The 24,420-nt window shown below is 43.1% G+C and overlaps 1 protein-coding gene across 1 annotated transcript in view; it reads right to left on the bottom strand.

Moving 5' to 3' along the window:
* ass1 (argininosuccinate synthase 1) overlaps positions 1-24,420 on the bottom strand; it is a 185,751-nt gene that overhangs the window by 61,503 nt on the left and 99,828 nt on the right. Inside the window, exons 10-11 of the mRNA XM_063073558.1 lie at positions 20,191-20,275; positions 14,528-14,592 (exon numbers count right to left, since the gene is read on the bottom strand). Of these exons, the coding sequence (XP_062929628.1) occupies positions 14,528-14,592; positions 20,191-20,275 (150 nt within the window). The remainder of the gene's footprint in view (positions 1-14,527; positions 14,593-20,190; positions 20,276-24,420) is intronic.

Raw genomic sequence — 24,420 nt, forward strand, 5'->3', positions numbered from 1 at the left:
ATTGTTATGGGAAACAGAGAAATGGCAGACGAATTTACTAAGTACTTTGGATCTGTCTTCACTAGGGAAGACACAAGCAATCTCCCAGATGTATGGATGGGCCAAGGACATAGGGTAACAGAGGAACTGAAACAGATTGACATTAGGAAGGAAATGGTGATGAGTAGATTGATGGGACTGAAGGCTAACAAATCCCCAGCTCCAGATGGTCTGCATCCTAGGGTACTAAAGGAGGTGGCTCTGGAAATTGCGGATGCATTGGTGATCATTTTCCAATGTTCCTTAGATTCAGGATCAGTTCCTGAGGATTGACGAATGGCTAATGTTATCCCACTTTTTAAGAAAGCAGGGAGGGAGAAAACAGAGAACTATCACCCTGTTAGCCTAACATCAGTAGTGGGGAAGATGCTAGAGTCCATTATTAAAGATGAAATAGTGGCATATCTTGATAGCAGTGATAGGATTGGGCTGAGCCAGCATGGATTTACCAAGGGCAAATCATGCTTGACTAATCTATTGGAGTTTTTCGCGGATGTAACCAGGAAGATAGACGCGGGAGATTCAGTGGATGTGGTGTACCTTGACTTTCAGAAGGTATTTGATAAGGTACCACATAGGAGATTGGTGGGTAAAATCAGAGCTCAAGGCATTGGGGGGAGGATATTGACATGGATAGAAAACTGGTTGGCAGATAGAAAGCAAAGGGTAGCAGTGAATGGGTGTTTCTCGGAATGGCAGGTGGTGACTAGTGGGGTGCCACAGGGCTCGGTATTGGGACCACAGCTGTTTACGATTTACGTCAATGATTTAGAGGAAGACATTGTGAATAACATCAGCAAGTTTGCTGATGATACTAAGCTGGGTGGCAGTGTGACATGTGATGAGGATGTTAGGAGAATTCAAGGTGACTTGGATAGGCTGGGTGAGTGGGCAGAAACTTGGCAGATGGCGTTTAATGTGAATAAGTGTGAGGTTATTCACTTTGGGAGCAAGAACAGGAAGGCAGATTATTATCTGAACAGTGTGGAGTTAGGTAAGGGAGAAATACAAAGAGATCTAGGAGTACTTGTTCATCAGTCTCTGAAGGTGAATGAGCAAGTGCAGCAGGCAGTGAAGAAGGCTAATGGAATGTTGGCCTTTATTACAAAGGGAATTGAGTACAAGAGCAAGGAAATCCTTTTGCATTTGTACAGGGCCCTGGTGAGACCACACCTGGAGTATTGTGTGCAGTTTTGGTCTCCAGGGTTAAGGAAGGACATCCTGGCTGTGAAGGAGGTGCAGCGTAGGGTCTCGGCCTGAAACGTCGACTGCGCCTCTTTCTATAGATGCTGCTTGGCCTGCTGCGTTCACCAGCAACTTTGATGTGTGTTGCTTGAATTTCCAGCATCTGCAGAATTCCTGTTGTTTGCAGCATAGGTTCACTAGGTTAATTCCTGGGATGCCCGGACTGTCTTACGCACACAGGTTAGAGAGACTGGGCTTGTACACGCTGGAATTAAGGAGATTGAGGGGGGATCTGATTGAGACATATAAGATTATTAAGGGATTGGACAAGATAGAGGCAGGAAATATGTTCCAGATGCTGGGAGAGTCCAGTACCAGAGGGCATGGTTTAAGAATAAGGGGTAGGTCATTTAGGACAGAGTTGAGGAGGAACTTCTTCTCCCAGAGAGTTGTGGAGGTGTGGAACGCACTGCCTCAGAAGGCAGTGGAGGCCAATTCTCTGGATGCTTTCAGGAAGGAGCTAGATAGGTATCTTATGGATAGGGGAATCAAGGGTTATGGGGACAAGGCAGGAACTGGGTATTGATAGTGGATGATCAGCCATGATCTCAGAATGGCGGTGCAGGCTCGAAGGGCCGAATGGTCTACTTCTGCACCTATTGTCTATTGTCTATTCTAAAGGAATGTCCCTCTATTCTGAAGCTGTGTCCACTGGTCCTAGACTCCCCCACTATTGGAAACATCTTCTCTCATTCACTCTACCTAGGCCTGTCAATATTTGGTAGGTTTCAATGAGATCCCCTTCCCATTCTTCTAAACTTCAGCAAGTACGGGCCTAGAGCCATCAAACACTCTTCATACATTAACCCTTTCATTCTTGTGAACCTGCTCTGGACCCTTTCCAAAGCCAGCACATTATTTTTTAGATATGGGGGCCCAAAACTCTGCATAATACTCCAAGTGTGGTCTGACCAATGCCTATTTTAAGATTATTACAGAGTATGTTTAAAAATCCATAGGCTAAGTTAACTCAATAGAGATTGGGAGTTTTTTTGAATCAAACCCTAAAATTCAATGCTACACAGGGATGGTCAAAGATGTGAAATATATACCCTAAAGAGCAAATACGTTAAACACACAAATCCTCTCAAACTGCCCTGCAAAGTTCATCTGTTTCTTTAGCATATGATTTCTAGGTACTACGTGTTATTCATGAGCATTACAAAACAAACTCATCGTCAATCTTCTCTGTCTCTTATAATTTGATGTTTTATTTCATTGTTGCTCAGAGCCTGCTTCTAAATTTTTCTGTACTTTCTCCCTGCTATTTTTAATCTCTGGTATTATCTGGCCAAGTACCCCTTATCCGTAAACTTCCAAAATCCAGTTCTTTTTTAGCTCTAACATGATGTCACAAATGGAAAATTCTGCAAGACGCTGAGAAGGTTCCTGGGCGAAACGTAGGTTTCTGAACATCACAGACAGTTCTGAGAAGTGAGCACATATATGTAATGAAAAGAAGTTAATGAAAAATAGAAAAAGCACTGCATAAAAGCGGGAAACAAAGATCTCGATTGTGTATTGACAGAGTGGATTCGTCAGCGTTGAGTGAACATATGCTGCTTAATGTTATGCTAAGGTCAAATAAGCTAAGGTCTATCACAATGAACTGAAAGTTGAAGGTAACTGAATATTCAGCAGGCTGGTTGCAGTAATTTAAGAAAAGGCACGATATTAAATTTTAAATCACCTGCTGATCACGAAGCAGCAGAGAAATTCGTTGCTGAGTTTGCTAGATCGTTGCTGATGAAAAATCTAACTTCAGAACGTCTATAATACTGATTGTTTTTACATAAAACCTAAAGAAAAAAGAAAAATACAAATACTGTGTACTGCAGTCATTTGATCAAAACACAGCATTGTAGGGAGACTAGAAGCCTGCGGTGCTGCTTTTGTTAGTCTGCACACATTACATTAATGAATTGTAATGTTTTTTATTGGTAAATACACATATGTGCTGAACAAGACAAAGACTGGTGACCGGTAGCATATAAATTCAGTATCAGAAATTATGGTGTTCACAAGCTATCTCATTATATATTCCAAAATCTGAAATCTGAAACACTTCTGGCCCTAAGTATTTGGATAAGTGGGACTCACTCAGTGGCCACTTTATTTGCTACACCTGCTCATTAATGCAAATATCTAAATCAGCCAATCATGTGGCAGCAACTCAATGCATAAAACCATCCACACATGGTCAAGAGGTTCAGTTGTTGCTCAGACCAAGCATCAGAACGGGGAAGAAATGTGGTCTAAGTGATTTTGACCATGGAATGATTGTTGGTGCCAGATGGGGTGGTTTGAGTATCTCAGAAATTGTTGATCTCCTGGGATTTTCACGCACAACAGTCTCCAGTGAGTGGTAGCTCTGTGGGTATAAACACCTTGTTAATGAGAGTCAGAGGAGAATGGCCAGTCTAGTTCAAGCTGACGGGAAGGCACCAGTAACTTAAATAACCATGCATTACAATAGTGGAGTGCAGAAGAGCATATCTGAATGCACAATACATTGAAACCAAAAGTGGATGGGATACAGCAGCAGAATATCATAAATACACACTGGGTGTCCACTTTATTAGATACAGGAGCTACCTAATGAAGTGGCCACTGAGTGCAGAAACTTACAAATATTGGAATGGGTTGTGGTGTTATTGTAGTTTAACTTTCCTAAGCTTACTTGTATTTTTATATAATCACTTACATACATGTAATCTTTCAGTGAATTTCCAGTAATTAATGGTACAGTTGCTTCAGAAACTTGTTAGTTCCCAGTAGCAGGTGAAATGCATTTGTGTTCCCACAGCCACTTTCATTCTATATGGTCCTTCTTGATTCACATTTAGTGTAGAATATTTAATTGAACACCTTTTGAATGTATACAACATCAACTACACTGCCCTTATCGACCTTCTGTTCATTCACAAACAAATAATCACTTTGATCTCTTTTCCAGATCTGTACTGACTTTATTTTATTTATTTCTCCTGGCTCATTGCCACAACCACTTCCAGATCTACCCTTGGTTCCATTACTTGCCGAACGCTTTCTTTTATTTTTGTCTCAGACCAAAGGCTTTATTCTTTCTGCAAAAACAGATTGGATTTACAAAATGCAGCACTGTTTGGTATACAATTAATGCACTTACCAAGGGATGTGAATTATCCCATTAGGTTTTAGGAAGCGTTGAGAGGCAGTTAATTATGGTTTTCACAGATGTTATTGATTTCTGTTTAGCACTGATTCCTAGTTAAATTAATTAATACCCAGAGCCCAGAAGTATAATCAGCTGCTCTTATTTAATTATCTGGTCCAACAAGAAGAATTTCCCCATTCCATTTGTTGTGTGACATCAAGGAGATTCCTCTTTACTAAGTTCAGCATAATTTTGCCATTATATTTAAAAAGGTAACAAGCAAATGAAAGGACAATTGCCTTACAATGTTGAACACCGCTTCTAATAGAGCTGCATTAGTTTTATTGAGTTCTCTGTGATATAACAACTCATCTTTACTCTAGTAAAATATCCCAAGGCACTTGACTGGGACATTGTCAAAGAAATCAAGTCACATTATTTGTTAGGACAGGTAACCAAAAGCATAGGCACCTAAAGACTCACCGAAATATAGCAAGCCTGCAACTTAGCCATTTGACCTAATAAGCCACTGAGAAACAAGTGCTCTGTAACAACATTTGGCATGCACTGTGTAGCTCTGCAGGTATGGGTTTTTTAAGTATGCATCCAACTATACAACTTCAACGTGATGAGGGCTTCTGTCTTGACCACCTGTTCAAACAGCAAGTTACAGACCCAGACACCCTCTCGTCAGGGGGTCCTCAGGCCCCTTGGTTAATGGTCAGCCTCCATGAAGCTTGGGAACCCCCACTCTAAATGAAAACATTTTTCTCATCTCCTTTTCTTCTAACCATTATTTTATATCTCTGCCTACTTCTCCCTGATCCCCTTGCTAGGTTGTGTTGGTGCCGGAAGCATATGGGTCGTGACCAGACTGTGTTGGTCTTTGATGCAAATGACACATTTCACTGTATGTGACAAACAAAGCCTCCTTCCCTTTCTCCCATGGTCCACTCTCCTCTCCTATCAGATTTCTTCTTCTCCAGCCCTTTATCTTTCTTACTCACCTTCTAGTTATCCTCCTTCCCCTCTCCCCACCTTTTTATTCTAGCACCTCCCCCTTCCTCTCAGTCCTGAAGAAGGACCTCGGCCCGAAACATCGATGATACATACAGCTCCACAGATGCTGCCTGACCTGCTGAGTTCCTCCAGCATCGTGTGTGTGTTGCTTTTAATCTTTATCCCTGTTTCCTTTGAACAATGTTTACAGAGGAGCTGGCTACCATAAGGAATGATGATTGTGCAGAAGTGGTTGAGGCAACATGCAAACATATGACAAATAAAAATAATCTTTAGAAACAGCCAGATCCTTTATCATTTTACACTCCTCAACTAAATCTCCCTCTAGATTCCTCTATTCCAAGTAACAAAGACCACAGTTTATCCAGCCTTTCCCTCATGGCTGAAGTTTTTCAGTCCTAGCAATGTCTGTAGAACTCCTTTGCATCCTCTCCAGCACAATCACGGTAACTGCAGATAGTTGTGGACACAGCTCAGCACATTACAGAAACCATCTGCCCCTTTATAGACTCTGTCTGTACTACTTGTTGCCTCAGTGAAGCAGCCAGCAAAATGAAAGACCCCACCCACCCCAGACATTCTCTCTTCTCCCCTCCTCCATCAGGCAGAAGATACAAAACACAAAATACTCTGCAGATGCTGGGGTCAAAGCAACACTCACTACAAGCTGGACAAACTCAGCAGGTCGGGCAGCATCCGTGGAAACGATCAGTCAACGTTTCAGGCCGGAACCCTTCGTCAGGACTGAAGAGGGAAGGGGCAGAGGCCCTATAAAGAAGGTGGGGGGAGGGAGGGAAGGAGAAGGCTGGTAGGTTCCAGGTGAAAAACCAGTGAAGGGAAGCAGGGAGGTGGTAGGCAGGAAAGGTGAAGAAGGAATAGGGGAAAATGCTATGGGTAGTAGAAGGAGGCGGAACCATGAGTGAGGTGATAGGCTGCTGGGGGAGTGAAACTCGATGCAGATTGGGGGACCACTTCGTCGAGCACCTCCGCTCTGTCCGCCACAACAAACAGGATCTTCCGGTTGCCACCCACTTCAACTCTGCTTTACATTCCCATTCAGATATGTCCATACATGGCCTCCTCTACTGCCATGATGAGGCTAAACTCAGGTTGGAGGAGCAACACCTCATATACCGTCTAGGTAGACTCCAGCCCCTTGGTATGAACATAGAATTCTCCAACTTCTGGTAATTCCCTCCCCCTCCCTTCCCCTATCCCAGTTTCACTCTTCCCCCTCCCTCAGCTGCCTATCACCTCCCTCATGGTTCCGCCTCCTTCTACTACCCATTGTGTTTTCCCCTATTCCTTCTTCACCTTTCCTGCCTATCCTCTCCCTGCTTCCCCTCCCCCACCCCTTTATCTTTCCCCTTACTGGTTTTTCACCTGGAACCTACCAGCCTTCTCCTTCCCACCCTCCCCCACCTTCTTTATAGGACCTCTGCCCCTTCCCCCACAGTCCTGACGAAGGGTTCCGGCCCGAAACGTCGACCAATCGTTTCCACGGATGCTGCCCGACCTGCTGAGTTCCTCCAGCGTGTTGTGAGTGAAGATACAAAAGCCTGAAAGCACGAACGACCAGGATTAAGGATAGCTACTACCCTGCTATAATAAGACTATTAAATGGTTCCCTAGAGCGAGAAAGCAAACTTATGGTCTCACAAACTACCTTGTTATGATCTTACACTTTATTGTTTACCTGCACTGCATTCTCGTACACTTTATTCTTTCTGCATTGTTATTGTATTACCTTCTTCTACCTTAATGCACTGTGTCGTGATTTGATCTGTGTGAACTGTATGCAAGACCAGCTTTTCCGTATTATCTCAGTAAATGCAACAATAATAAGCCAGTTCCAATACCACAGTCACGAAGGCTGTGGTAAAGAGGGTGGAGGAAGGGTAGGGCCTTGGCGGCAAACCACAATGCTGTCCGAACTGCAGTAACTAAATTCAGAGATGATCAAATCCCTGGACTGGCGTAAGTGCAGATACCTCAGAGTCGCATTCTGTAAAGGATGCAGGATAATACATGGGAGAGGTAAATACATGAATTAGTAACAGGACCGGGTTACTCAACCAATGAAGCCTTCAAGGATCAAGAAAAGGATGAGCACATTAATGCCTTTGATCTAAATCAGTTGTACAAATTTCAGCAAGCTGTGCAATGGCACAACGCTTGTTACACCAAGCAAGGACCCCTTTACTCCTGCTGTGCTTCCTGTTGTCCAGCCAATTGTCTGTCCAAAATGTTGCTAGTAAGCTTTTATTTTCTGCAGCTCCTTGTCAAATGTGTTCTGGAATCCTAGTGCGTCCGGAGGTTCCCCTTTCACCACGGCACACATCACTTGCTCAAAGAACTCAAATAAACTGTTTCAATTTTATCAACACACACAAAATGCTGGAGGAACTCAGCAGGCCAGGCAGCATCTATGGGAAAAAAACACAGTTGACGTATCGGGTCCTGCTGAAGGGTTTCGGCCTGAAATACCGACTGTACTTTTATTCCTAGATGCTGCCTGGCCTGCTGAGTTCCTCCAGCATTTTGTGTGCGTGTTGCCTGGATTTCCAGCATCTGCAGATTTTCTCTTGTTTGTGTTTCAATTTTATTGTCTTTTAACAAAATCTTGCCAACTCTGCCAATTTTCTTGATTTTATTTTTCTATGCCCTGCTATTATTATCTTTGATAATAGTTTCTATTATTTCACAATGCATTTTGTTAAGATAGTTGGACACTGATTTCCTGCTTTCTGCCTTCTTTTTTCATTAAAGCAAAAGTTCCCAACCTTTCTTTATGTGATGGACCAATACCACTTTGCAAGGGGTCCGTGGAATTCATTAATTAATACCTATGCACAAATTCTCCCACTGGCTATTTCTTTAAAAACCTAAGATGAAACTCTATCAGAACCTAGAGATTATCAGTACATAACACAACAATTCACTCAGCACCCATACTCAAGCGATCCTCTCTCTCTCTCTCTCTCTCTCTCTTTTGATGGTGAGTGACAACCTGTTGCTCCTCAAGTCAGGGGGACTTGGAAAAGCAACCTGGAAGATTGTAACATCAGACGGTGAGCTGCTTGTCTCCCGCTCATGTTATTGCAGGAGTGATCCCTTCCTCGCTAGTGACAGAGAATCTGTTTGAGATACTGCAGTGCTGGGTTATGGACGGTAGTTTTTGATGGACTCTAGATCAAGGTCTCTTTGGGGGCTTTTGCTATTGCTTGCAGGGTGGGGGTGCTTTTTGCTGGGGCAAGTGGAGGAAATGGAAGGAGCAGGTCTATGCTTCCACTGCTGCTTGTACATGTGGGGGAGATGGGGCTTTGGGGTTCTGCTGTTTCTGTCATCCATTCTTTGGGGTTTTTGTTTTGAGGATGTCTGCAAAGAGTAAGAATTTCAGGTTGTGCACTGTATACATTCTCTGATATTAAATTGAACCATTTGAACTACTTTACTGGTGATTATAATTTTCCATCTCTCCCTTCCAATTCCAACTTGCATTTATCTCTGGTATGTCCTCTATAGTGAAAACCAATGAAAAATACCCATTTCATTCATCTACTGACTCCTTTCTTTCCATTATTAATTCCCAGACTTGCTTACTATAGAACTAGCACTCAATTTTTAATGCTTTCTAATGGCCTATAGGAACTCATGCTGTTTTTACATTCCCGGTCACCTTTATCTAATTTAATTTTTCCTTTGTCATCAAGCTTTTAGTAACTCTTTATTGATTTTTATATCCTGTCTAATATTCTGGCTTGCCACCTGTCTTTATACAATTATATGCTTTTACTTTAAGTTTGACACCATCAAAATTCAAAAAAAAAGTTCAAAGTAAATTTATTATCGAAGTGCAGTATGTAAACATCACCATATACAGCTCTGAAATTAGTTTTCTTGCAGGCAGTCACAGTAGGACAGAGAAATACAACAGAATCCATGAAAAGTTACACACAAAGACTGACAACCAACCAATGTCAAAAAGAAGACAAACTGTCTTAAAGGGCAATTACAGACTGCAAATTGCAGTGATAGAAACACAGACCAAGTACTTTTAGTAGTTTTGTGAGCTGCCCGCAAAAAATCGCTGTGTATCACCACCGACCTCTTGACTTTTTAGTTAATTACAGATGGTGGGCCCTCCCCTTGGAATGTCTCCTTCTTGTTGGAAGAGATTCCCTTCGGGTTCTCTGAAAGGTGCCCTGATACAACAGCCAAGGCATCTTGGCTAACCAATCTTTTACCCAAACTTGCTAGTTTATTAATTAGGGATATTATTATTGAGCAGAGCAGCTCCTCCGTTCTTTCACTAGCTTCCTGTTCATGATAAATGTCAATAATATTTATGTCATAAGATCCCCTGTTATGCCAGCCTGCAGCTAACTCAGTGATGGCCATCAGATCATACATATGGTCATCCCTCTATGAGTTTGCAGATGGCACCACCATGGTGGGCCAAAACTCAAATAACAATGAGTCGGAGCACAGGAAGGAGATAGAGAGCTTAGCAACATGGTGTCATGCCAACAACCTTTCCCTCAATGTCAGCAGCACAAAATAGCTCGTCATTGACTTCAGGAAGGTGGGTGGTGTACACGCTCCTGTTGTCAACAGTGGTGCTGAGGTTGAGAGGGTTGAGACCCTCAAGTTCCCAGGAGTCAACATCACCTGTCCTGGTCCAACCACATTGACACCATTGCCAAGAAAGTTCACCAACACCTCTACTTCCTCACAAGGCTAAAGAAATTCAGCATGTTTCTGTTGACCCTCTCCGATGTTTACAGATATACCATAGAAAACATCCTATATCAAATTATATAGCCATAATGCATTCAAATAGGACAGAGATTCCGAACCTTATGATGCCATTAACTGAGAGATCCATGGACCCCGAGTTGTGAATTCCTCCCCTATTTGAATGCATTATGGCTTGGTAAGGCAATTGCTCTGCCCAACACTGTTAGAAACTGCAAAGTTTTGTGGCCACAGCTCTGCACATCACTGAAATCAACCCCCCCCTCCATGAACTCTGTTGAAACTTCTCACAATCTCGGTAAAGCAGCCAGCATTATCAAATAACCAACCCACCCCAGTCTCCTTCCTCCTCCCTCCCATAGGGGAGAAAGTACTAAAGCCTGAAAGCACGTACCAGCTGTCTCAAGGACAGCTTCTATCTCACCGCTGTAGGATTATTGAATGGTCCCCTTTACAATAAGACGGATTTCTAACCTCTCACTCTATCTCATTATGGTCTAGCACTTTCTCTGTAATTGTAACACTTTATTCTGCATTCAGTTATTGTTCTTCCCTTGTACTCCCTCAATGTACTGATGTGATTAAATGATCTGTACAACAAAGTTTTTAATTGTACCTCAGCACATGTGACAATAATAAACCAATTTACCAATTTCCTTTTTGTTTCAGATGCAGAGACTTTAATTAGTATCTTAATTATTTTTATAAGCTCTAGCCTTGTGCGCAGATTTGTTCTTAAATTTATATTCTCTGTCCCTTTCTGCCATAAACTGATTATTTCCCGTATTTAATATTTTTTCTCTCTAGTCTTGTCTATACTGTTTAATTTATTACATCCTCTCACCTTTGATCTTTTGCCGACACCATTTGCTTTGGAAGTATTTGAAGGTGACAAGGAAAGCTTTAAAAGCGAGCCTCTGGAAGAAGGAGAGAAAGGTATTCCATATGCTCCGGTGATGGGTACATGTTGGGACATGGGCAGCAAACCTCTGAAGGTCTAAATCAGGGGTTCAATGGACCCCTTGTCTGATGGTGTTGATCCATGGCATAAAAAAGGTTGGGAACCCCTGGTCCATATCAAGCACCTCAATAGTATCAGGTCTGATCGAAGTGTTGAGCTGGGGTTGGGATTTGAGAGTGAAACTGTTGTGAGTGGAAACATAGACATGGAGTTTGTTTGAAACAGAGGTCAATGGTCCTGGGATATGGGGTGTGGGCACGTGGCCAAGTGGTTGAGGCATTGGCCTAGCGACCTGAAGGTCATGAGTTCGAGCCCCAGCCGAGGCAGCGTGTTGTGTCCTTGAGCAAGGCACTTAACCACACATTGCTCTTCGACAACACCGGTGCCAAGCTGTATGGGTCCTAGTGCCCTTCCCTTGGACAACATCGGTGGCGTGGAGAGGGAGACTTGCAGCATGGGCAACTGCCGGTCTTCCATACAACCTTGCCCAGGCCTGCGCCCTGGAGAGACTGAAGACTTTCCAGGCGCAGACCCATGGTCTCGCAAGACTAATGGATGCTTTTAAAATGGGCTCGGTGCAGGAAAATGCCACTGAGACAAGAGGATCAGCCGTGATCCTGACAAATGATGGAGCAGTTTTGAGGAACTGGACGTCGTTCTTCTGCTCCTAATTCAAATGTTATTTCCAAAGACCCACTTAAACAGGGAAATCCCACAGGCACTCCTATCAAATCTTGTAGAAGCTACAGACCCAAACCTACAATATGGGAACAGGATGGTTCCATCTTGGCAACTGCAATGGAAGTGTCTTATGTATTTATTTAATGATACAGCATAGTAAAGGTCCTTTGAGCTACACCACACCAGCAACCCCCAGCAAAACTCCATTAACCCTAACCTAATCATGGGATCATTCACAATGTCCGGACTGTGGGAGGAAGCCAGAGGACTGGAGTAAGTCTACACATTCCTTGGGGAGGACGTGCAGAATGGCGCCGGAATTGAACTCTGAACTCTGGAACGCCCTGAGCTGTAATAGCATTGCACTATCCACTACACTACCGTGAAGTCCGCTAAATGCGATATGGAATGTTTGGAGGATGCATGCTACTGCAGTAATCTGGCACCTTTGGTATCTCAGTGCCCCTGGACTAGCAGATTTTCTAGGCTATTGGATGTCTCTCCTACTCATAACCAAACCCATTTGTGTCTGTTGCTGCCTGACCTGCAGAACTTTTCCAGTACTAGACCATAAGACCATAAGCTATAGGAGCAGAATTAGGCCATTCAGCCCATCCAGTCTGCTCCGCCATTTCATCAAGGCTGATCCATTTTCCCTCTCAGCCCCAATCTCCTGCCCTCTCCCTGTATCCCTTCATGCCCTGACCAATCTCTGCCTTAAACGTACATAAAGACTTGGCCTGCACAGACACCTGTGGCAACAAATTCCACAGATTCACCAGTCTCTGGCTAAAGAAGTTCCTGCTCATCTCCACTCTAAAAGGACACCCCTCTATTCTGAGGCTGTGTCCTCTGGTCTTAAGACTCTCCCAGCATCCTCTCCATATCCAACCTATCAAAGCCTTTCAGCATTCGATAGTTTTCAATGAGGTCACCCCTCATTCTTCTGAATTCTAGTGAATACAGGTCCAGAGCCACCAAACGCTCTTCACATGACAAGCCATTCAATCCTGGAATCATTTTTGTGAATCTCCTTTGAACCCTCTCCTGCTTCAGTACATCCTTTCTAAGATGAGGGGCCCAAACCTGTTCACAATACTCGAAGTGAAGCTTCACCGGTGCTTTATAAAATCTCAACATTACATCCTTGCTTTTATATTCTGCAGTTTTCCCCCCAGTGTTCTTTGTCAGTAGACATTCGTGCACCTTTCTACTCAATATCATTTCCCTGTTGTACTGTCAGCCTGCATTACACTTTCTCTGGAACTGTAACACTTTCTTCTGCATTCTATAATTGTCTTTCCTTGCACTATCTCACTGCACTGTTGTAATGAGATGGTCAGAATGGATGGTATATTAAACAAAGTTTTTCACCGTACTCCAGTACACGTGACAATAATAAACCAATTTGCCAATAGAGTCGTGATTTCCTTGTGAGGCTATTCCACAGGGTAACACGTAAAATTTCTGAAGTGAACAAATTCCTCATCGTGATTTAGTACTATTTCTCACTGATTCCAGCTCCTCCTAATATATTTCAGGCCAAACATTATCTGGCAACAGGTTTTGTACTGTTGTTTTTGAAGTATCCTTTAATCCACTCCCAGATGAACTCTGGAGTCCTTCTGAGAGTGGGGTAAGTCCAAGACAAGGTAATGAGCTGGTCTGTATTTAAATCGCTCACATTGTCTATCCCAACGAGATTTAGTCAAGATCTAAGAACTGGAGAGAAAACGAAGGAAATCCAAATTCTGTTTCGCGTTGTAGTTTGGCACAACGGACTGGTTACCTCGGCAACCAGAGGGAAATCAGATGGCTGTACATCTGTAAACATTCTATAGTCCTGTTAAGATCAGCAAATTTCTTTCCCAAAGGCATTAATTAACTGGGCAGATATTATATCGATATGATAGTTTCAACATTATGGTTAGAGGATAGTTGTTCCTTTCAGTTAAAAGGTAAAAGGTAAAGTTCCTCCGCACACCTTGTTTGGCACATTGGGTGACAACCTCGCCGTTTCTTCAGCATTTGTCCGTTTTACGAGGCCGAGTTGCCAGCTCGACCCTCGAACCAGCGTGAACGGAAAGCGTGCAAGGAGCCGGCCGGATTCGAACCCGGGACCATCTGCTCCAAAGTCTGGCACGGATGTGGCCAGCAACCTTTTAGTTACTGGCTATTTAATCAACCAAATGCAAGTTCTCCCACTCCATTGATGAGATTCTAAGCCAGCACTGGTCCAGGCCTCTGAATTAGCAGTCCCACAGTACAACCACATTCCCCAACAGAAGTCAAGTACCACTCATAAACGGTCGATCAGGTTTCACCTATACAGTATATCATCCAATACTTTTCCTATATTCAACCACGCTGAAATAACAATGATATGTGTTAATAAAAGTGATCCAAGTTCCCAAAAGTACACAGAACAAGTGAGCATCCTGAAAGGGTGATCCTGCAAATACACAAGGCACCCTGAAACCCAGATCTCCTTATTCTATGACATTTCCATCGGATTTCCCAGACATGATTCCCAGAAAGTACAAGGCGTGGAACCATTTGAAGATAAATTCACTGATCTCTGAATGAGGCAGGCAGATGCTGACATATATACTTGACTCATAGGGAGAATACAGCATCAAAACAGATTGGAAAAAAAACATAAATCAAATGCATCAGAAGTGCCTTACCGCGTGATTTCATGCCAATGAAGCGATTCTCTACGATGTCTATCCGTCCAACCCCATGCTTACTCCTGGAAAAAGAAAGATGAATGGCAGAGTTGAGTTTCCTTTTCAATCGGGTGAAACACCCCCATAAAGGTACAACAGGGCATTAACTAATAGGCTCAAGTGATGTAGACATTAATATGGTTGAGGTTAAAAAGGGCCAGTCAACTGAGAGGCAGTGAGATAAACTCGCACAATGAACATTCTGCCTCATTAAAGGATGTCAAAATTTTTTAGTTCGGCTGCACAGTTCCAAGGCACAGAGCCTGGCACTTTGTCGGGTCCTGAATAGGAGTGAAGTCAGATTAGAATTAAATGAGACTGATCTTTTCACACCCTTTGAAGGGAGACGTCGAGTGGTACACAAAGAGGCAATTCTCCATGTCGACAGCATGCTGCTGGAGCTGTGCTGTATGTGAAGCAGCTGATTAAATCCGGAAGAAGACCTCCAGGACTGCCACATTCAGGGTACACACATAGACAAAAATCCATGCAGAATTCTCACAGTCCAGCCAGCTATAGGCAGGCACTCAGGACATCACAGTAGGCTCGAGGGGGAAAAAAATACAGTAAATCCTATCTCATTTATACATGTCTATTCAGCATCACATAAAAACTCATTGCAATGCAAATCCCGCTTTCATCTTGCAAACACACAGCACTTAAAGTGGCTTATTACGAAGAATGGTAACCGAGGAAGTTGACAATTAAAAGTGACAGTAACCAGGAGACAAGATTTTTTAAAAAAAATAAACCTCTTTAACATCACAGCTGTATTCATGCAACTCTCATTGTGCGTGTGAAGTCATTTTGCCGATCTTTTAAATAACAGTTTAAAAGGGGATAAAGCACAGTTTTATATCATTGTAGTATTTTGTCCCAATACAACACATAATTGCTATGTCACGCATTCTTTCATGAACAAAACAAAACAATAAACTTCTACCTAAACAAAACTCAGAGTTGATGCTTGTTTTATTTAACACAGTATAAACCCTTTCCCAGGCCTTTTATCCCTCAAAAGACCGAGCCTACATTAAATCACATCGCTTTCAAATGGACACCGTCTGAATTTCAAATCACTATTAGTGAAAAATATAAACACTAATTTTAAATTACTTTTCATTTGTGATTTTGCATGAAATAGACAAGGCATGAAGCTCAACACATCAAACAGAAGTGATCTCCTGTTGGTCTACGCTTGTGATACTTAAACATTCATCTATTTATAATCATCCCACTGATACCATTCTGGATTCACTTCATTTTTGACTTTTTAAACAATTATTCAATTGTATTGAAGGCGTATAAATTGCCCAAATCAGTTTTTGTGATAAAATGTTCACTGGTCCATCGCAGTTGTGATATTACCACACTGTATTAACATGCACAATATTACAAAATAAAGAAAAGGGTAACAGTGAAGAAATTCCAGAGCACAACAAGAGGGATCGTGGACCTGCTACCGTAGACTAGACCTTGAACTCAACCGCTCGGAGGCAGGTTGGCCAGTGGCTGTTTGGAAAAGGGCCGAGGCTGCCTCCCAACACCTGAGACCTGGGTTCAGTCCTGACCTCGGGTGCTGCTGGTGCAAAGTTTTGCACCTTCTCCCTGTGACCACAGGGCCTTCCCCCAGACTCTCCAGTTTACCTCTGCACCCCAGACATGAGCGGGCTGGTAGGATAATTAAACTGCCCCTAGCTTACAGGTGAGTGTCGGAAACCATGAGGATGTGTGGAGAATAAAATGGGATGAGTGCAGACTTACAGGTGGGCGGTTGATAGTCAGAGAAGACCTGGCAGGTGAAGCCCCAATGTCTTTGTAATTCTTTGCTTTAAATGGCTGCGATCTTGTTTCACTCTGGCTACAGTCAATTTTCAGTCGTGTAATGATGATAAAGAAAGTTAGATAATCATTTTTCTTAGCATTCCTCTCTTCCCATGATGTTATCTATGGGAGGGGGTGATATTTTACTTCTGACTCCTGTCTTTTAATTGACATTTTGCCCAGATGTACAAGCCTCACTAGTGAGTGTTGGCAACTATTTTATAGTCTGGAACCTCTATAACTTTACTGGCCACACTCTTGGTCTTTCTTTCGGACGCTAATTAAGGGCTGTGATTCCGCCTGACATTTCACCCTTTCCCGAGAAGGCAATATAAGTTAATTGCACTCTCTATGGCTCACTGTTGCTTCCCCCAGCCCCTTGGGCATGCTCCAGCATTCAATTACATAACGGCCATTATGTACCTCAACTCTAATCAATACCCTGACCCAACAAAACTCTGTCAATGTCTCTTCAATTAACACAACACCCACTGCTCTTCTGAGGAGAGATTACCACTACCTTGTTTTCAAGACAGTTAACGATTTCACTTCTAGTTAGTCTAAATTTAATTTTAAGATTATGTTCTCTCCTTGTGGATTCCACCCCACTCAAACCAACCCCCCCCCCCCAAAGTTGCTTCTTTTTACCTATTTTATCAAATCTTTTAGCCACGAGCAGATCTAATTTTGGACGTTCTCAGAAATTCCAAATGCAAGGGAATGTATTCACAATCCCCATGGTTTAATCCTTTAAATTCTAGTATCTGTTCAGTGAATTTCTACTATACACCTTCTTTGTACCTTACACCCTCCTTGAAAGATGCACCTTTTAGAATCAAATTTCAGATTTATTTATCACCTGGATACACAGAGTGAACTGCATCATTTGCATCACAGCCAGCTCACCTGAGGATGTGCTGGGGCAGCCCGCCAGTTCCCAGTCCGTGTATGGAATTTGCAGTAAGGTAAAGACAGGCTGGGGCAGTTGTGGTCAAGTAGTGAGACAGCCCGAGGCAGATGGGAAAACAGAAGGATGTGAAACACCCAACAGCTAAAGGCCAATTTATACTTGTGTGTCAAATCAATGCCGTACCCTATGCCGTACCCTACGCCGTAGCCTGACGCACACCTCCCCAAAAATGTAACTACGCGTCGCGGCAACGCAGACCGCAACAACTGTGATTGGTCCGCTTGGTAGCATCATATTTCCTCCTACGCTGCAATAGCTTCCCATTGGGTGACTGAAGGGCAGGGAAGGAACTCTGGCTGCAATGCTTTCCATAAAGCTTTACAGACCTCCGAAATTATGGAGGACCCTGTGCTTGATGCCAGTTTGTAGCTAGCTGCTACAGCCTGTTGACTTCTACCTGAAGCTAAAAGTCGGACGGTGATTGCCAGTCTCTGAGTATACTGTGTGTACACTGATGCGAAATAAATTCTTGAAGATGATGAACCAAATCGTCAAATCTACCTGCCGACATCTGAAAATATTTGAAATGCATTTCCTCATCCATGTCTCTCAGTGGCCGAACAAACACAGAAAATTCACCCTCCTTCAGTTTCAGTCGCCATTGTTTGAAGTTTGAGTTTCTTTGTGTTGAGTTTCAACACAGTGGCATAGAAACCCCACCACCAACCAGCGTTTTGGCGGTGAATTGCAGAGCGATGCAGACACACCAATGCACAAGTATAAATGCTCACAACGGCGTGGACCACTTGCATAGGCTGCAGCGTAAGATAGTACACACAAGTACAAATCAGTCTTAAGGCTCCACAGTCTTTACAAACGTTAAAGTATCATCGGCTGTCTGCTCGAAGTTTCGATTGACTTTAGCACCTCTACTGTGAATGGAAATTGATCTGGCGAGTAAGGAATTGAAACATATACAATTTACAATGATCAATATTAGTAACTGATGAGCCAGTTCTGTATAAAACTAGCAGTTATCCGTTCAGACTTGGGAATAGTGTGGGTGACAGGGAACCGTGCTGTTCTCCTTGTACACAAATAAATAAAAGGAATGTTTGAGTGGTAAGAGTGCATGCGTTCTCGGCCCAGATAGTTTAGTTATTTTATCATATTTTAGTGTCAGCAATGACAGTTACTTTGACACATATTGCAGCGGAGTAACAGTAGTGTCTGGATAATGTTACTGCCTGTAATGAACTAACTGAATGACATTTGCTCGCAACCTGTAAGTTCAAAGTAGATTCATTATCACAGTATGTATATGTTACTATATATTATCCCTGAGCTACATTTTCTTGCGGGAATCCAGCTCTTGCTGGAACTTGCAATTTCCAGCATCTTCCGCAAGATGAGCAAGTGGATAAATAAAATAAAAACACAACAATGCTTCAGACTTCAGGCCAGCCGCCCACCTCAGGGCATGGCCTTTGGGATCTATATCAGGGTGGGGGAACTGCCATGCCAGGATCCCACCTTCCAACTGTTCTTTGTAATGGACTGGTAGTCCTTCTGCCCCGTACAAAGAAACGGCGGTAAAAGGCAGGGATCTAGCTGCCTTGCCGTCATCATTATGGCAGGAGCCTGCTGGACACGGTGGAGTTGGTGCAAATTCCAGTGGGTGCTGGAACGTCTTTTTCACCTGCACTCCTGCCGTTGGGCCAATGCAAATCTTGGTGCTGTTATCACAACACCCCGGAGGAACTCAGCAGGTCGGGCAGCATCTGTGGAAACGATCAGTCAACGCTTCAGGCTGGAACCCTTCGTCAGGTTCCGGCCCGAAACGTTGACTGATCGTTTCCACGGATGCTGCCCGACCTGCTGAGTTCCTCCAGCGTGCTGTGAGTGTTGCTTTGACCCCAGCGTCTGCAGAGTATTTTGTGTTCGTGCTGTTCTCATAGGGCCAATAAAAATCAATTAAACCAGAATCAGTGTCAGTGCTTACGTAGCTGCGCAGATAAAACAACTGCTACAATCCATAACTAATAATCATACTAAATATTGAAAGCTTCCCATATAGGATTTTAAAACTATGTAAGATCTGTACACAATCCCCTGAGACAGACAGACACACACACACACCGAATCCCTCCTACAGCACTGACGCAGTCTTCTGTGCTAAATGTCATCATTAAGCATATTGTTATTGCTGCAAACCACCCCCCCGCCTTAATTTGCCCTCTTTACTTTGTCCAAGTTACCCCTCCCTCTGAATAGGCCTGCATGCTCTGTTCACCAACTCAACTCCCCACTCCCGTATTTCTTCCCTTTCTCTGCGAAGGAGCTGGCAAACTCCAACCTTTCTGTGCCTGAGTCACAAGAATCGGAACGTCACACTTACCGCATCAGTTTGTGATACATCCAGTTTGATCTTAACAGGCAAAAAGGATTTAATTGCAACAAAATATTTATAACTGTATTTCCAAGATTAATACCTGTAACTTAACTAGCGCAATGCTCTTACTGACTGGGGCGCCAGAGCTCAGTCCTGGCGTGCCCTGTAAGGAGTGTCCGTACATCGTGCCCGTGGAATGCGTGCGTTTTCCCCGGGTGCTCCGGCTTCCTGCCACAGTCCAAAGGCACACTGGGCCGGTTAACTGGTCATTGCAAATTGTCCCATAATTAGGCTGGGGTTAAATTGGGGTTGTCGGGGGTCAGAGGGCCTTCTCTGCGTTGCGTTGCTAAACAAATAAATTCATTAAGCATTTCAAGCTTTTCAGTAGTTCTGCTGGCACGAAAGACTGGTTTGCTACCCTATGTACTGTAATAAGTAAAAAGGGAAATAAATTACTCTGTAGCTCTATGTTGAAAATGTCTGTAATTCTCTTACCCAATTGCATTGAGGTACATGAAGAGTTCAAGGGCAGAGCTGTAAGTGGTCTTATCACTCAGGTTGGTGACCTTGACAGGAACACCTGCAACACAACAGGGAAGAAAAAGAAAGCATTTTAAGGCCTGGGTTCTATAACTTCATGGATGGTGCATTAAATAGGGCTGACAAATATGAACTATGACTATACCCTAGTCACTAAGAACTCAGTGAGCCTTGGCTGAGGAAGCTGTATTGAGACAAAAAAAAAACCTCCTTTCTTTTTTGGCCGTGAAATCATGGCCAGGCCCTTTACTAATTAAATTTCACACTTCGGCATTGTGTGTGCTACAGCACCTTCTGTCCCACCAGTACCTCATGCAGGCTGGACAAATGAGCGAGTAGAATAGGCTTTTTCAGGCTGATAAATGGGGGGGAGCACACAGTGCACAGTCGGCATGCACACATGCTCTACATTATCTTGCCCTACAAAGGTGAATGTCTGTAGAAGTCCATCAAGGGGAATAACCCCATGAATTAATCATTGCCCAAAACAGGCAAAAAAAAGGAGATGTCATTGGCCTACTTAATAGCTGCACGAAATGAGCAATAAATGGAAGAGGAAGCAGTTGGGGGTTTGGAAGGGGAGAAGCAGAAAGCCAGTCTCTAATCTCCTTCACATCCATCTGTCTACCTTATTAGCATTTAGCACGGCAATCAGTTGCCAATCAGAGTAAAATAGCCTTTTTAGCCTTTTCTCCACAAAATGTAAGCTCCATATTAATGATTACTAAACCCCGGCAAATTTTTGAGCCTGCGCTATTGTCTTCCGCTCATCCTCGTGAGCGCCAACATAGTCATCCTGTTGTCCATAATGCCTCTTAAGTCTGAAAAATAGTTAATAATTAGATTAAAACTTCAAATAAATTAACTCTTAGATGAATAGTTATAGCAGGGGGGCTTAGTCCAGTACAGCCATTAAAATGTATTAGATTTTGGTGCACCCATTCCCAGACACAAAAGTTGTTAACATAATAGTGCTGTAGAAAAGCACTCTGAAATAAAAACACAATAAAAAGCAGTGTTAAAGGGAACGTTTAATAATGTAGCACTTTCAAGATGCTTCCATTTTTATTTTTTTTTAATCGACAGTCAGATGATCACCTTATATTCAATTAACATCATAACTTTGTGGTTTTTGGATTTATGCCCACTTAATGACAATGTGGCCCCCACTACTTTTGGAGTGTACTGGTGTGTGGGTAGATGATGCTATAACTGAAATTAGCCTTGTTCAAGCATTGCCAGCTTTGCACGTGGGTTGGAAAATGGACGTGGTGCTGCTCATGCCCATGCAATAACAAGCAAGGACGGGATCAAGGTTCTTGGATTCTCTGTGGAAGTATCTGGGAATTTAGGAAGATTCTGGAGCAATGGTGAGGAACTCAATGCATGACAAGACTGCAATCCTTAAGCTTCTGTGGAAACACTGGGACAATGATAGGGAGCTTAACATCCAGAGACAGAGATCTAAAGAGCATGTTAAAACAGTTCAATCATCACCTCTGTACTGAAGTTTATTCTAATTTGTGAAGTGTTCAGTGTTCAAAGTTCAAAGCAAATCTATTACCAGGAACGTACGTCTATGTTACCATATATTTAACTTGGGGTTTCTTTTCCTGCAGGCATTTACAGGGGAAAAAAGAAATACAATAGAATTTCACAAAAAACTACGTCAACAGACAGACTGACAAACAACCAATGTGCAAAACTGAACAAATAAAAAGAAATGAAGAGAACAAGAGTTGTAACAAGACCAAGAAAGTGAGACTATAGGTCACAGAATCAGGTCGGAGTTGGGGTGAGTGAAGTTACCCACGTTGGTTCAGGAGCCTGATGGTTGAAGGGTGATAACTGTTCCCGAACCCGGTGGTGTGGGACCTAAGGCTCCTGTACCTCCTGCCTGACAGTGAGAAGCCTGGATGGTGGGGGTGTTTGATGATGGATGCTGCTTTCTTGTGGCAGCGCTCCCTGTAAACGTACTCGGTGGTGGAGAGGGCTTTGCTTCTGATGGACTTGGCTGTATCCAAAGTTAGTGCAGTTTATCCGAACTGATTGATTCCGAGGATGAAAGAATTGTCCTCTGAATAGTTGAGTGAAGAATGAGAGGTTTTCTTATATTGAAAGATTCAGGAATCTGATAGGGACCAATAGGATAGATACTACAAAGGCCATTTCTTCTGGCCTGAGGGGCTGGAGATAAGAGACACTGCTGCAGGACCAGGGGTCCAAAATTTAAGACTGAGAGAAGAAGGTTCTTTACTCAGAAGACTGTGACTCTTCATAACGTTCGATAATCCACGGTGGCCATGGATGCACATTCAGCATTTTCAAGGTCAATACTGACAGAGCTTTGGGCACTGAAAGAAATTCAAGTGTTATGGGAATGGGATGGAAGTGAAGAATTCAGGCCGGGGATGGAAGTGAAGAATTCAGGCAGGGGATCGAATTTGGCAGAACTGGCTCGAAGGGCCATGGCTCAAGCATTCTTGTGGCTTGAAGACAATGAAAATGTGACTTTGTTAAGCTTATAGTGAAAGCTCTTCAGAATGCAACTTAGTGGGTCAATAATGTTAATAAAAACCTTGCATTATGCAGATCTTTATGAATCAGACTCTTACTATAATCCGCCAAAGAGTAGGGCTCTGGGCATTACTACTTTGTAGACGCTGGATGGATGCAAGCCTGAGACTAAGATTAAGCACAGAGGCCTACCACATGGCATCAAAATCACACCGTAGCCAAAATACCAATAGAAGAGAAAGAGCTCGCCTTCTTAGCTTGAAAACAAAGTCTGGCAAATAGATAAATGAAGATCACAGAGAAAGGTAATCTGGTACTGGCCAGTGAGAAGGAAAAGATAGATACCTTGGATGACTAGCAGTGAGGCAGATTGTGATAAATATTAGGCTGGTAGTAGAGATTCAGATGGAAAGGAAGACATAGCAAATTGCCTGAGAGGTAAACGAGGGGCAATGCATGTAAGAGAAAGCATTTATGGATGATGTGGAATCATAGAAACATTCAGCACAGAAATAGGTCCTATCAGTATCAGAATCAGGTTTAATATCACCAGCCTGTAAATTCATTAACTTTGCGGCAGCAGTACAATGCAATACATGATAAAAGGGAAATAAAACTGTGAATTACTTTAAGTATATAAGTAGTTAAATAGTAGTGTAAAAATAGAAATAACATAGTGAGGTAGTGTTTGTGTATTCAATGTCCATTCAGAAATCAGACGGCAGAGGGGAAGAAGCTGTTCCTGAATCGCTGAGTGTGTGTGCCTTCAGGCTTCTGGACCTCCTTCCTGACGGTAACAGTGAGAAGAGGGCATCTCCTGGGTGAGGGGGGTCCTTAATGATGGACTCTGCCTCCTCGAGGCATCACTCCATGAAGATGTCCTGGATACCAGAGGCTAGTGCCCATGATGGAGCCGACTAAGTTTACAACTTTCTGCGGTTTACTTTGATCCTGCACAGTAGCCCCCTGCCCCCACAGCGGATGCTGATGCAGCCAGTTAGAATGAACTCCACCATGTCAATGCTGATAGCGATGCCCACCTGCACTATTTGCCCACGTTATTCATATCCTTCTACGACCTTCCTTTTAAACCTCGTGATTGTATCAGTCTCTGCCTCCTGCACTGTCAACTCCTTCCAAATATTCAGCACCTTTTGTAGAAAAACTTCACCCTCAGAGTTACTTTAAATTTCTCCTGTGTAAACAAACTTAACTTTTTTAAAATATGTTTTTTTAAATTGAGCTACAGTGTTCTTCCGGCCCTTCGAGCCACACCACCCAGCAATCTCCCAATCTAACCCTAGCCTAGTCACGGGACAATTTACAATGACCAATTAACCTGTCAGCCAGTACGTCCTTGCACCGTGGTTAGAAACTGGAGTGCTCGGTGGAAAACCCATGCGGTCTCGAGGAGAAGGTATAAACTCCTTACAGGCAGCAGCGGGAATTGAACCTGGGTCGGCACAACAATGTGGGCCGAAGGGCCTGTGCTGTGCTGTACTATTCTATGTTCTATGTCTATGTTGCCAGTACTGCAAAGCATTGTGCTAAGTACTATACTACTGTGCAGTGGTACGGGTAGTGGTAGAGGTGAATGCTTTAGGGACATTTAAGAAAGTCTTAGATAGGCATGTGGATGACAGAAAAATGGTGGGCAATGCAGGAGGG

This window comes from Mobula hypostoma, chromosome 21 (assembly GCF_963921235.1).
Source record: "Mobula hypostoma chromosome 21, sMobHyp1.1, whole genome shotgun sequence".
Classification (NCBI taxonomy): Eukaryota; Metazoa; Chordata; class Chondrichthyes; order Myliobatiformes; family Myliobatidae; genus Mobula; species Mobula hypostoma.